This window comes from Erpetoichthys calabaricus, chromosome 17 (assembly GCF_900747795.2).
Source record: "Erpetoichthys calabaricus chromosome 17, fErpCal1.3, whole genome shotgun sequence".
Classification (NCBI taxonomy): Eukaryota; Metazoa; Chordata; class Cladistia; order Polypteriformes; family Polypteridae; genus Erpetoichthys; species Erpetoichthys calabaricus.
This window is the reverse complement of record NC_041410.2, coordinates 36452984-36468459: the sequence shown is the minus strand read 5'-3', so window position 1 is coordinate 36468459 and position 15476 is coordinate 36452984. Positions and strand designations below refer to the sequence as shown.

Sequence of the window (15476 nt, the reverse complement as noted above, 5' to 3'; positions counted from 1 at the left end):
TATTCGGGTTGGCTTATACTCAAGTATATACGGTAACTTAAAATGCAAAACGTACGGCTGAGCGAGGTGGGGGCTTGATGACACAATTCATAATGTGGGTCTTGTTCCAGACTCATTATTGATATTTCTGCATGATGAACAGTTTACCTTTATTATAGCATGCTTTGCACAGGTTAAAGAAGATTGCATTTTAGGTACATCTGAGAGAAGTATATGACAAGAGAGCCAATGTGTTCTTCCTGACATATATGGATAAACAGAGAGCACTCCTCATAAAAAGAATTCATTTTCATTTTCAATATAAAGTTAGAATAAGGCTTCACTTTTCAATTGAGTTCCAGAAGGTGGGTTTGGAATCTTCTAGTTAAGCAAAATGAACCATGTGCAAGCAATGTAGTGTAGATTATTATAATAACATTTTCATTGCGTAAGGTTATATCATCTGGCATTACTCCGAATATTGATGTCAAAGGATAGGGAATGACATTAGATCCAAGGCTACCTCAAAAAATGTTTTTATTTTAACCCAAAATGATCTGAGTGTAGATCATTCCCTAAACATATGTCATAGCGAGGCAGACACTTAATGACATCTTTCACAGTGTGAGTCTAGTCCTGCATACTGCTTAGACAGCTTTAAAGAAGAAATACATCATGGGAGCAATGTGCAGTTTTTAGCTCTATTGTGGAATATTTTACACTGATTAAGGCTGAACATGACTGAATTCCACTCTTTATCAGACATTCTAATGAAGAAAACATTTTCCTGTTCTTCAGATCACATAGGGGTAAATTCCTTGAAATGTGTGGGTATGATGCAGAAATCAGTGTCTTGTTTGTCACTTTTAGCCAGTATTGCTTCAGTAATAGATATTGATTGAAATTTAGAAGGTTGCTTTTGGCAACGTTTCTGGCTTGTGTATAAATAATTTGTGTATAGTTAGAAGATTATGTTTAAGAAATAGTAGTTCTAGGGATGACAGGGAGTTAGGGTCAGAGGGTGAGAAAGCAACACTTTTTTGTTTATACCCATTTTATTTTATTGGGAGGAAGACAAATGTAAAATTGGTGTGAGCTGAAACATTAGAGCTTTCACCCATGAAATGATGGCAGAGATAGCATTTCTACAGGGGATACACTTAAATCACACTTGGCTGAAAAAAGACATAGAAATTAGTCTTTCTAACTATAGCAGAAAGACCAGAAAGATAGGAATTGTAATTGTAATCATAGGTAGGAATAATAATCACCATTATATATATACAGGTATGCTGCATCCTGCTGATCACGGAGACGTGGCTGAATTCATTCATACCGGACACAGCTATCGAGATAGCAGGCTACACAGCACACTGGCAAGACAGGACAGAGAGCTCCGGTAAGAAAAGAGGAGGGGGGCTGTGCATTTATGTGAACAATAGCTGGTGCACGAATTCCACCATAGTCACCAGACACTGCTCTCCAGACGTGGAGTTTATGACAATTAAATGCAGACCCATATACCTTCCCCGTGAATTCAATGCCGTACTGCTAACTGCTGTGTATATAGCACCAGATGCTAATGCTAGCTCGGCTCTGGGGCTTTTGCATGACACCATCAACAGTAAACAGAGCAAGTATCCTGAGGCTGTTCACATCATTTCTGGGGACTTTAATCATGCAGATCTGAAAGCAGTTCTCCCCAAATTCCATCAACATGTAAAGTGTGCAACCAGGGGAGTAAAAACACTGGACAAGCTGTACACAAACATCAGACAGGCCTATAGGGCTAAACCCCTAGCACACCATGGCCAGTCTGATCACACGTCCCTGCTTCTGATCCCAGCAAATACCCCCCTCGGGAAACAAGCTCCCACTATGACCCGGACTGTTACCATATGGCCTGAGAAGGCCTCTCAACAGTTGAAGGACTGCTTCCAGAATACCGGCTGGGAGGTTTTCGATCACCAAGACTTGGAGAACCACACTACAGCAGTCCTGGATTACATCAGGTTCTGCACGGACAACGTCACCAGGGACAGACGCATAAGGATTTATCCCAACAGGAAGTTCTGGATGACGAGGGAGGTCCAGAGTCTGCTGAAAGCCAGGAATACTGCTTTCAGGTCTGGGGATGGGGCACTTTACAGTGTAGCCAGAGTGAACCTGAAGAGAGGTATCTGAAAGGCCAAGGCAGCGTACAGAAGGAGGATAGAGGACCATCTGAGGAGCAACAACACCAAGCAGGTGTGGCAGGGTGTCCAGCACATCACTGGCTACAAATCCAGCAACTCCTCGGCCGCTGAGAGAGACGCTTCTGTGGCAGAGGAGCTGAACATCTTCTTTGCCCGCTTTGAGGCAACACCAACAGCAGCTCCATCACAGCCGCTTGTTCACAACAGCAACATACTCACGGTGGAAGAGTATGAGGTGAGGCGGGTGATGAGGAAGGTGAACCCAAGGAAGGCTGCAGGACCCGACGGTGTGGCTGGATGGGTGCTGAAAGACTGTGCGGATCAACCGGCTGGAATCTTCACTAGGATTTTCAACCAGTCCCTGTCCCAGGCCACTGTCCCATCCTGCCTGAAGTCCTCCATCATTGTTCCGCTGCCGAACAAATCCATCATGAACAGTCTGAATGATTTCCGTCCAGTGGCACTCACATCTGTCATCATGAAGTGCTTTGAGAAACTGGTGCGGAGTCACATCATCGCCTGCCTGCCAGCAGACCTGGACCCATTTAAATTTGCTTACAAAGCAAAGAGATCCACGGAGGACGCTGTGGCCACAGCCCTTCATACTGCCCTGACACACCTGGAGCAGCAGGAGAGTTACACTAGACTGCTCTTTGTGGACTTCAGCTCGGCGTTTAACACCATCCTCCCACGACTGGTGTCCAAACTGCAAGATCTGGGACTTCCATCACTCACCTGCATTTGGATACTGGACTTCCTGTCTGGTTGCTCCCAGAGGGTCAGGCTGGGTCCCCACACCTCCACTGCTGTCAGCCTCAACATCGGGACGCCGCAGGGTTGTGTGCTCAGCCTGCTCCTCTACACATATGACTGTATTCCCACTCACCATAGCAACAAGATCATAAAGTTCGCGGATGACACAACGGTGGTCGGACTCATCTCAGGCAAGGAGGGTGAGCTGGCATATAGGGATGAGGTGGAGCAGCTGTCAGAGTGGTGCAGAGTCAATAACCTGCTCCTCAACACCACAAAAACGAAGGAGCTTGTTATTGACTTTAGAGAAAATAAAACTAACATCCAGCCACTCAGCATTGGTGGGGCCTGTGTGGAGAGGGTCCCGGTGTTCAGGTTTCTGGGCGTTGAGCTGAAGGATGACCTGACCTGGGGCGCCAACACCAAGGAGCTGCTGAAGAAGGCACAGCAGAGGCTGTATTTTCCGAGAATCCTCAGAAAGAACCATCTCCCCAAAAATCTGCTCCTTGCCTTTTATCACTGTTCCTTCGAGAGTGTGCTTACGTACGGACTGTGTGTGTGGTACGGCAGCTGCACTTCCTCAGAAAGGAAAGCGATCCACAAGGTCGTCAGGACAGCAGAGAGAACAATTGGTTGTACTCTTCCAACTCTGGAACAAATTTACACCTCCCTTTGCCGCAAAAAAGCAATAGACATTTCACAGGACTCAGCACATCCTGGTCATTGCCTCTTCCAGCTTTTGCCATCGGGGAAGAGATACAAAGCAATGAAAACCAGGACAAACCGCCTTAAAAACAGCTTTTATCCAAAAGCAATCATGGCCCTGAACTCAGAATAAAACTGCTCCATATCATTCTCCCAATGTGCAATATAGACCTTAAGTCAACCAATGCAATTTGTATGTATAACAAGTGAAATTTGTATATTTTGTAAAGTACTTTTATTACTATTCAGTTTGTTATTATTTTCTCTCTTCTTCTCTTTTTAAATCTTATGCCTTACACTGAGTCAACTGCACCTTCAATTTCATTGTTCCTTTGTAAAAATGACAATGATAATAAAGATTCATCTGTCTATCTATCATCTATCCACATCTTGCCTGAAGAAGGGGCCTGAGTTGCGTCGAAAGTTTGCATATTGTAATTTTTTTTAGTTAGCAAATAAAAGGTGTCATTTTACTTGCATTCTCACTATAAATAAGTAAGTAAGCTATTTTTCTCATACATTAACAAAAATATTAAACACATGTCAATCTGACTCTTAGACAAATTTTAGTTCCCACTTTGTTTTGGTTAGGGTTAACAAAAGCAAGATGCCATTCCAGCCACAAGCACACAAGGAAGAAACCTATAATGGGAGGGATGCCAGTTCATTGCACACCACATTCATTAGAACAATCTAGATGAGAACAGGCTATTCAGCCCAACAAAGCTCACCAGTCCTATCCACTTATTTCATCCTGTGGGGAACAGCCCGGACACAGACAGGTAAACATTGTTTTAAGCACCACACACATTTATTTACAACTACTATATACAAAGATGACATACACAACCGAATTCACCCCAAAGTCAAGGCCTCTTTCCTCAATACTTTTTCCTCAGGTCTGCCTCCACTCCTCTCCTCCGAGCTCTGTCTTTCTCTGCTCCCAACTACAGCCATGGAATGGAGGGAGGTGGCCCCTTTTAAGCTCACCCGGCGGTGCTCCAGGGCTCCACAGGCATTGGGGCGCCCCCTGACGGTGACCACGGGCCCCTATAGGGTTGAGCTTCTAAGCTCTGTTCCCGTGGTCCCCAAAGCCACCAGGGCGGTTGCCCCCTCATGGTCTGGAGGAGGTGCAAGCCTTCCTCTGGTCCTCCTGGGCATCCCAGCTGGGTACCACCCCCAGCCGCTGCCACATTCCAAAAAAACATCAAGTTGAGTTTTGAAAGTCCCTAAAGTCTTACTGTCTACCACACAACTTGGTAGCTTGTCACACATCCAAACAGAAAAAAAAAATAAGACTGACAGCATAGCATGTCTTAGGAATGACAAAGGAAAGTGGAGCCCACGGGTAACGATGTGTGAAGATCAGAAGCCCATCGTGGAATGAAAACAATGTCTGAGTGTTAAGAGTGTGAGAAAACAATGCAATCTGTTGTGCTACATGCCAGCCTGCATTAGGCATATACAACAGGAGATTGTTATTTTGTTATGTCATGGTTATTTCTCACAATGATTTCTTCCCTCTCTTCATTGTTTGTGCTATTTATATTACTGGCTTCTATATAAATATTTTCAGTTTAAGGCTTACCTTTATCAATGTTACAATAAAATGGATGATGTGATCTTCTAGTTCCAGGAGATCAATTTCTTGTACATTTGTCAGTCTACTTGTCTACTCACTGTCATCATTAGTTCTTTTACAATATTTGTCCAGGTCATGTGTACTTGTATGCCAATAATAATAATTGATGTTCTACCATCTGACTGAAGGGGTCTTCCCATTGCCAATATGTGCCTTTTATGGACTTTACATTTCATTCACTCCTCTGAGATGACAGTAGAGCCTTATGATTGCTGTCTTACACTGAGAGGTCAAAACTAGGACACACATGATGCAGTATCCAAATAATGCAGTCAGTAACTTTTAGGGCATTTTTCCTGCTTTTGGTCCGTGAATTATTACCAGATGATTATTATACAGGTTACTGCTTTTTAAAGAAAACAATCAGTCCTCCTTGCCACAGTGTCAAAAAGTAGAAGGCGTAAACAACACAACAGAATAACATGCTACTAGTATTTGTGCGTGTGCGTGTCTTTTAGTGCTTTGTAACTTGGATCTGCTGTTAAAAGATAGGTAGCCAAATTTTAAAATGACAGCAAGTCAAAAAAAATGTCAACGAAAAAATAAAACAATAAAAAATATTCTACACATTTAGAAGACCACTTTTTGTCATTATACAGTATTCGATACACAGCTGAAGAGCAGAAAAGTAAAATGATCCAATGTCAGTTAAAGACTTGGTGTCCAGTTGATAGTATCACGTAGGCCAGGGATTTTAACTCTCAGTCCTAAATCCACCGTGCGGCTGTAGGTTTTTGTCCCAACTATTTCATAATCTGTGGATCATTTCTACCTTGAATTAATCTTATTAAATTAATAATTGACCTTTTCTCCTTCTCTTATTTTTTCATTTGAAAAAGTGCAATAGTGTGAAATTTCCTTTCATAACAAATAATGATTTTTTTACCGTAGCTTTAAATGCTTATCTTTGTTACTGCCATTTACATTTTGATTCAGTTCTTTCTATAATTTGCTCTTTTATTTGTATCTGAATACTGACACTGAATTAATGACTATCAGAGCAGACACGGGTACAAATTTGCACTGAATGCTAAAGGGAAATAGCTACTCCAGTGTTACCCACTTGTGTACTTATTAGCAAACAGTGGCTTAAATGACTTGAAAATTAAGAAAGAACTCAATATTAATCTGCATGTATCACACATACAGTAAATGATTGCATTATCTAATATTCAATCTGATATTTTTTTAACATAATCAGTTTGTAACTTCAGAAGGATTGAAAGAAAGCATAGAAACTGGGAAGTGATAGGTTGCTCAATAAATGGGGGAGTCCAATTTAAAGATGGGATGAAAATCTGAAGCCACGGCTTTAGAACTTAAGAACAGTTGTGATAAGATGAGACCATTCAGCCCATCTTATTCACTTTGATTGTCTAAAATAACATTAAGTCAAGATTTGAAGGTCCCTAAAGCTCTACCTGCTACCACACTACATGGTAATTTACTCCATATGTCTACAGTTCTTTGCGTGAAGAAAAATTTTGCAATTTTTGAGTGAAATCTGCCCGTAACAAGTTCCCAACCATGTTCCTGTTTTCTTGATGAAGAAGTTATTTTAAAGTAACAGTTGGGCTCCACTGTACTGATTCCTTTCATAATTTTCAAGACTTCAATCATGTTATCTGTTAATTTCAGCTTCCTTTTTACTGAAAAACCTTCAACTTCTGCAATTTTTCCTCATAGTTCATACCTCTATGTCCTAGAAGTCAACCTAATCATTCTTCTCTGCGCCATCTCTGGAGCTGTTATATCTTTTTTGTAATGTTGAAACCAAAACAGTATATAGTACTGAAGGTGAGGTGCCCCTAATGAATTATATAACATAAGCCTAACCTCCCTTGGCTTGTACTTTACACATTGTGATACATAACCTAACATCTCACTAGCTTCCTTGATTGCTTCTGTATGTGGTTTTGATGTACAAGTAAAGAGCATCGACTCCCCTTTGATTCCTAGGTCCTTCTCATAAGGTTTTCTTTTCAAGTTTCAGGCTTCCTATTCTGTATTCAGATATAACATTTCTACTTTCCATGAGTAATACCTTACATTTGCTTACATTAAATTTTATCTGCCACAAATATGACCAAGCCTGTATGCTGCCCAAGATCTTAATGGTTCAATCACATCTATTTGCTGAACCCTATCCTGATTATTACAGAACACTAAATCTAGACAAGCTTCCACCCTCTTTGGTACTTTGGCATACTGTGTTGAAAAGCAGTTATTGATTACCTCTAAAAAACTTAATTAAAGTCCCGAAAGACTAAAATATCCCCCTGTAAGCTTTCAATTTTAAAATTATCATAAATATGTAAATTGAGACCTTCCTGTCCATCATTGGGCAGTGTCCGCATGAGGTGGTCTAGTGTTTGGGGGTTGTCAGAGTCCCTAGATTGAGCTTGGAAACCACTTTGTGTAGGTTACTCAAATGGATAATAGTAGAAATTATTAAATAGACAAAGAGAAAAATATAATTATAAAATATCCTTAAGAGAAGCAACTAAATAAGAATTAAAAAGGACAAAATAGGAAGAAAACAAATACAATATACTGTAAATAACAAGACTAAGTATAGAAAGAAAAGGTTAAAATGGTGTTTAATTTAGAATAAAAAGTAGTAGTGTTTTAAACTAAAAGATTCATTTTCACTCCTTTTTACCTGAAAAAGACCATATGGTCTGATAGGAATTGACATTTTTAGTAAAGCACAGTGCTATGAAGAAGTATTTGCCCCCCTTCCTGATACCATCTATTTTTGTACATTAGTCACAGTAAATGGTTTCAGATCTATAGACAATATGCAATACTAGATAAAGGGAACCTGAGTAAACCAAGAACACCAAGTTACTAAGTTACTACTTAATATATTTAAGTAATAAACTTATCTAGCACCTTGGATAAGGCACCTGACCTCTTAGTTAAATACAGTACTCTGACAGCTGATTAAATTTAATTGATAAGACTCTCTGATTTAACACAGTTGACCCTGTTGAATCTAAAACTCTTCATCTATTGACCTTTGCCATGACAGTGAAGAAGTCACCACAAGGTTTCTTGAAGAACACTATACCTTGATCAAAGGAATTTTTAGAAGAGATGAGGAAAAAAGTTATTGCAACTTATCAATCAGAAAAGGGTTGTAAAGTCATTTATTTCTAAGTCTCTGGGTCTCCGTTCCATTAGAGTGAGAACCATTATCTCCAAATGCAGAACATTTGGAACAGTGGTTAAACTTCCCAGGAAAGAGAATCCTGCCAAAAATACCACAATGGCACAGCAACAACTCATTCAAGAAGTCACAGAGGATCTCAGAAGAGCAGTTAGCTTCAGCTACAGTCACTATACTAATGAGAATATGGAATACATGGGAGAGTAGCAAGGCAGAAACATCTACTATCCAAGAGTAACATCAGTGTTTGTCTCATATTTGGAAAGAAACGCCTGAATGACCCTCAAGCATTTGGAATAGTGTTGTATGGATGGAAGAGTCAAAAGTAGAACTCTTTGGATGACACAGGTTCTACTATGTCTCACATAAAATTAATAAAGAGTTCAATAGTAAGAATATCATTTATATAATAAAACAGGAGGGTGGTTGTGTAATGGCGTGTGGATGCTTTGCTGCCTCAGGACCTGGAAGACTTGCCATTATTTAAAGAACCACGAATTATGCACTTTATCAGAATATTCTTAAAGAGCATGTCCAGTCATCTTGTCCATGATCTGAAGCTTAAGTTGAATTTTGTTATGCAGAAGGGCAATCATCCCAAGCACCAAAGCAAGTCTTCACCTGTGTGGCTCAGAAGAAACTTACTCAATGTTCTGACTTGAACCTAATAGTGATGCTTTGGCTAGGGCTGCCAACCGTCCTCATTTTCCTGGACATGACCTCATTTTTAATGCACTATGGACTGTCAGGGAGGAATTTATAAAAGTTTGAAAATGTCTGGAATTTTGGATCCTAAAATTTGAAAATCTCCATATTCTTATCATTGGTAAAAATTGAAAGCCGTACACTAATCAGCATTTTGCGGAAGCAGTGTGTACAGTTTTTTTCCCAGAATCTTCACTTCCATTCCGGTGGTAAACAACACAGAAATTAATAACCAATTTCTATCCAACTTGGCTTTTTCACTTCATCTTTTGAATTCAGCTTTATCTTCAAGGCGAGTAGACAGTTCATTATACATGTTGTTCCATCGTTAATTATTTGTAATCCTAATTCACTGTAACTAAGTTAATTTATTCAAAATTGAAATTATAATTTCACAATTTCTATGTGAGATCTTATTTTCAATTCTTCTTTTAGCAGCTTGGTTAAACAAGAAATTTCAAACATCTAAGTACAGTCCGTTATATTTAAGTGCAAGTAAGTACTGCTTTGTAATATTTTAATGGAAAATATTGTTATTACCATGTTATTCCAAAATGGACTTATAATTGTAAATGAATGAGTCAACTATTAAAGTCTCAGTTAATTAAAAACAATCACATGTATTCTGTCATATAAATGCAATAACTTTTTAGTTTTCAGCTGATCAAGTAATAAGTCACTTTTTAAAGTAATTTAATAATATTTTCATAATTCTTTCATTTACATAAATGCAGGAACACCCATTATGCCGAAAAGAAAGTGCAAGTTCACAGACTACTTGAACAACAAATATCTCTGTTTTTGAAAGGGCAGAACAGATTCAATTAAGGGGCTAATGTTCCCAAGATTCAATTTCAGTAGCATACTATATAAAGATTTCTATACATATTTATCCAAGAACCCAGATTTACTGAGAAAAATAGCTTCAGTGGAAAAATATAAAAGAATGTAGACAAATGCAAATAAACTAAATTGAAAAGCGTAAAATTGTTTTTATTTTATTAGAAGTGAATTTACCACATGTATCATTTTTTATAGGTTTCCAACAGTTAAGCTATCCAAATAAGAATGGAAGGAATGAATTTGGTAAATTTAAAAGGTTTGACATATTCAGAACATTTAATGGTTTATTAGTTTGCCAGTGACTGTGATTGTGGCCATCGTATCATAATTATAGTTGTAGCTGCTAATGGTTTGTATCATTTTAAAAAACCATAAGACAGTATATGGCATCATAGGGAAAGGTGTCCTCAAAAGTCCTCTTTTTGTGACCCAAAAATCCTCATTTCCAGAGAAAGAGAGTTGGCAGCCCTAGGTGTGGCAAGACATGAAACAAGCAATCCAACCTCACAAACACATACAGTAAATGCTTTTGTAAAAAAACATGTTTGGCAAAGAAGAGTGGGCTAAAATTATTCAGCAGCAATGTGAAGGACTGACATCAAACAATAGGAGGTGTTTAGTTGCTGTTATTGCTGCTAAAGGTGAGGTAACAAAGTATTAAAACTATAAGGGAAATTAGTTGTTTACATGGATGATAGGGATGTTGGAACACTTTGTTCCTTCAATAAACAAAGTTGCCATTTAAAAACTGTATTGTGTTCCCTCAGATTCTGTTTCTATCATGCTGAATTTTGTATAAAGGTCCAAGACCATTCTTTGTTTAAAATATGCAAAAGAGAGGATTTTAGGAACAGGAAAAATATTTTATCACATCACTGTATGAATCTCAGATGCATTGCAAACCTCTTAAAGTAGTTTAACAGGAAAGGAAAAGTGTCTAATGACTGACCACTTGAAAATGTAGGCCTAACTCTAGTTGCCCAAGATTTTAAAATTCAAAAATCAGTTGTACTTTTCTCCCTTCAGAAATACTGGAAACAATACTGAGAAACAAATAAGAAGAGAGGGGGAAGGAATGCAGCAAGTTTCTAGGAAGCAAGCCTGTCATAATGCATCACCCTTCCAATCCAAATTAATAATAGTCATTTGGACTAATGGAGTTCTGGTTTACTATAGTACATGGGGCATTCAAATATAAACAGGAATTTATGAGCAACACTTTATTTATTGAACAGAATTAAACGACTTACCGTATATACCCATGTATAAGTGGGGTCTTGAAACCCGAAAAATCGATCATAAAATCAGACCCCAACTTATGCGCCCTTTCAAAAATGCGACACTTAATTTTTTTTTTTTTTTACATCTTCTTGCCTCCACCAATCTGGCATCAGTTTCTCAGATGCATTGAACTTTGTTGCAGCAGCACAGTTACCAATTTCTTTTGCCACTTCAACGACGTTTAATTTAAAATCAGCTTCATATTTTCTTCTGATCAAACGCTCCATCGTAGATAAGGGATGCTCTTATGATAATGTGTATGAGAGTAGGAGATATAAAAAACACAAATCAATGCAAATGTTGCTTCGGAATAGTTTGGGTATTACCGTGTGGTCACGTAGGCACAATAGAGACAGAGAGAGAGGTTAGGGGCACACTCTGAAACCGCACATTGCCATACCCACATAGAAAAAAAGGCAGTGTGCTCCGTGGTTACTCTTTCAGGTGGGTGTCAGCATATCATAATCTCTTGGACGAATAGTGTGAGTTTTCCACATTCGACTTATACGACCGACATTATAAAATACCAGAAATTATACAGTAAAATCAAGTCCCGATTTATCCACGGGAGAACTTATCCGCGAGTATATATGGTAAATACTATTTTTCTATATAGTCCCCTGCCACTGCAATACATTTGTTCCAGTGCTCAGGAAGCTTCTTAATCCCAGGAGAGTAGAAGTCTTTGGACTTCGTGTTGACTTATTCTTGCACAGCATCAATAACCTCCTCTTTCAAGTTAAATTTCTTCCCTCCTAAAAATTTCTTAAATGGACCAAAGAGATGATAGTCCCTCTCTGAATGACTTGCACTATCATACACTTGCGACTGCGAGAGAAAATCATCCCCAAAATGATTTTTAAGTCTCAAAATAAATCTGAGATGGAATAACTCCTTCATTTGTCAAAAAGTTAATAATAATTCAGTGCGCAACACTACTTTGTATTTCCTTCTCCGACATGTTGATTACAACTGACAAGAAGGAAAGATAGAGCAGCTAACACTACTAATGACAAGTTTAAACATGCATGTGTTTCTCCAAGGAGTCATGTCTACCATGCACTCTTTATAAGAAAAGAGCACGAAAATTCCTGTTTATAATTGAACACCCCTCGTAGTTTATGTGACTTGTGATGGAGAAAGGAGCAATCAGAAGGTTCCCAGTATGGCATCCCAGAGGGAGAGCTGCTGTGGTGGAGAAATGCCAGATACAGTCAAGTCACAGTCAGTCATATTTCCAACAAAATACAAAGAATTCACCCAAACTTTTTTTGCTGTCAAAGCAATAAAATCAAACAAAATGAAGACTTTCAGATTGCAGGAGAAACAAGGGCAGGAGATTCCCAGTGAGAGGCTAAAAACAACTTAGCTGCAATGGTTGCAGTCATTAAAAGTCACCAGTGGGAGAGAGAAAGGGAAAGTGAATAAAGAGAAGAAAGGTCTAGGAGGAGAAGAACTTAAGGGGATAAAGGAATGAAGAAAGAAAGAATTGGAATGATTCAGTCACATAGCACCAGAGAACCGCAGCTGGAGGAAATTCCCAGAACATGCAAAGGAAAGTGTCAGGGACTTTGAGAGTACAAAGATGACACAGGAGATCTAATTCTAGTCCCATTAGATAATGTTTTCTGGGAGTAGGGTACAGTCTATGAACAAATTTAAATTGTGTTGTGCTGGTAATTAGGATTTTTAAAGCAATTTTTGAACTTTCTGCATCCTGGATCAACAACTTTTCCAGCTCTGTTATGTACAACTGGCTTTGTGATGTTCACTTATTAAAGAGCTGGTTTCTCCAGTCCACCTTTCCTCGTTTTATTCTTTTTTTTTTAACCTTACTTCACTTTGTTGTCCTCTATGGGGCGTGTTTGTGTGTTTGTGTTCCAGTTGACCTGTTGACTTTTTTTCTTTTTCCCTCTTGTCATTTTCTGTTTGATTAGCCATCTTGGGTGGGATGGGGTGTGTGTTTGTCTGTTTTTGTTCTTAGATAGCCCAAATATCAGTTATTACTGTTGATTTCCTATTACTGTATTCCTATTCATCAATAAATAAAAAAAAAATATCAAACAAAACTTTCCTCAAACCGGAATCTAAACCTGATACAAATTTGCTGTGTCAGTAAATTTTAACTGCCAGTGACAGTTAAGTATTTTCACAGTATCTTTAATTTGTAATCTACCATTTTTTGTTATCCAATTTACTGTGTGTTTGTATTTTCATTATGTGGAAATGAACATAACAAATACAGTTACATCAAAATTTTATGGAAATTGTTGACTAACTGAAAAACAATTTCCCAGAGTCAATTAAGCTTAATAACAAAAGTAGCTTCTTTAGTGAGTTTCTAACATTTTTTATAGGTTAATAAAAGTATTAATATGTACTTTCATTGACTTAAGTTAGCAGAAAAATACTCAGGAACAAGTGGCAAACATTATGCCCTAAAACAGTCGAATCAGTTTAAGAAAATCGCTCATCATGGCAAAATCGGTTGTGTTAAACTAAGACTTTAAGTATTAATTTAATACTGGGTGTTTCACTGTGTGTTTTGAATAAATTACTAAGTATTACTGTAACCATTGTGCACTTTAAGAACCGTCATCATAAAGGTCAGGATAAGTTTTCAATATCTGAAATTTTAATGCAGTATCTATTGAACAAACCCGTTGACCAACATGCAGTAAAGGGTTAAGGGATCTGATAGCTGCTTTAGTGCCAAATATTCAGACTGTTAAACTGAAGGTTAGCAGAGGTTATACAAGAACTCCTAATAGTTCTTCCAAATAATCTTTGTCTAAACTCAGGGTAATGTGTTATCAGATGAAGATCACCACACAAGGTAGTCTATAGATAGAAACAATATGATTGTATTACCTTTGGGTTAGTATTTTTGTTGTATTTTAATAAGTACAGAATTAGGTTGTTGCAGGTTACCTTTGGACTCCATCGTTGCGTTGTGCTATAGACTGCTGATAGGGTAATGGGAGGTGTCCCCAGAAGTCAGGGAAAGCTAGTAAAGAATATCCTGCAATTGACTTAGTCATGGCTGCAAAATTGGTGTAGATCTCAGGATCATGACCAGGGATGGAGAATTGATGTCTTTCAAGCAGTATACTCAACATCTCATGCCTCGTAGTTATAAGATGCGGGCTGTGAAAGCTCCTGGCCTCTTGGTACAATTCTGAAACTGCAGTTCTGGTTGTCTCACAAGATCTGTGAGTCTGCTTAGATTTTCGAACTTGCTCTTCAGATGATCCACAGTGAGAACTACAATTGTTCCTTATTGTACCACTGCTGTGTTTCTCGGAGTGCTTGAGTCCTTTTTCACTGTTGCCACCCAGAATGTTCTTCACCTCAAAACTGGCCTCTTCTGAGCGATCCACATCCTAAGAATAAAGAAATTATTTTTCTATATGTGTACTGTAGATTTACTTTATTTTATAATTTGACAAATTCATATATTTCTACATTTTTACAGAAAAAAGAATGTTTGCAAGGATTACTGTGAAGGGGAGCAAGTGGTTTTAAATGTGGAACCCAAGTTTGTTAAAAAGAACAACCAATGAAAATGGAAGAAAAAGAAATATCAAAATATGCAAGTGCTAGATAAATCATTTTACCAAAAAAAAAATGAAAACAGGAAATAATTTACCTGTAGTTGCTAAATACTCAATTGTACATTATGAACAATAGGAACAGAACATGAAGGTTTAAAAAATCTTTCATCAACTACAATCACATCTTGGTGAGTAACGACCTTGTTGCCCAGTTTTGGGCAAGCAACTTAACCAAAGAGGAAAAGAGAACCAACAGGAAAACATATTTAAAAGGTACTAGTGATAAAGCAGATTTATTATCTTTCATATGATAAAGCTACACAGCAAGAAGGACTGCTGTCTGACAGATTCAGAGAAGTTGATCTAAATGTGCCACAGTCATTTTCAGTGTGGATGTTGCATGTTCCTCATGTCCTCCAGCTTCCTTTCATATTCCAAAGGTTGTGTAAAGCTAACAGGTGATGTGGAATTGTCTCCGAATGACAGGTTTTATTTGTGTTTGTAAGAATTAGGCCTTCAAATGACAAAAATTCAGCCCAGAGCTGCTCCTATTACCTTCTGCTGCACTAAGTGGGCTTAGGAAATTATTGTGTCATTTAGTTTTGGGGCTACACAAAGAGGGAGAAGGTTCAGCTCCCAGTATCAAA

General features: G+C 38.3%; 1 protein-coding gene across 2 annotated transcripts in view; it reads right to left on the bottom strand.

Annotated features, from left to right (window-relative positions):
* LOC114668153 (cytosolic carboxypeptidase 4) overlaps nucleotides 1–15476 on the bottom strand; it is an 890538-nt gene that overhangs the window by 482463 nt on the left and 392599 nt on the right. For both annotated transcript variants that reach the window (XM_051920839.1, XM_051920840.1), the window contains one exon: nucleotides 14207–14658. In XM_051920839.1, coding sequence (XP_051776799.1) covers nucleotides 14207–14658 — 452 coding nt within the window. The remainder of the gene's footprint in view (nucleotides 1–14206; nucleotides 14659–15476) is intronic.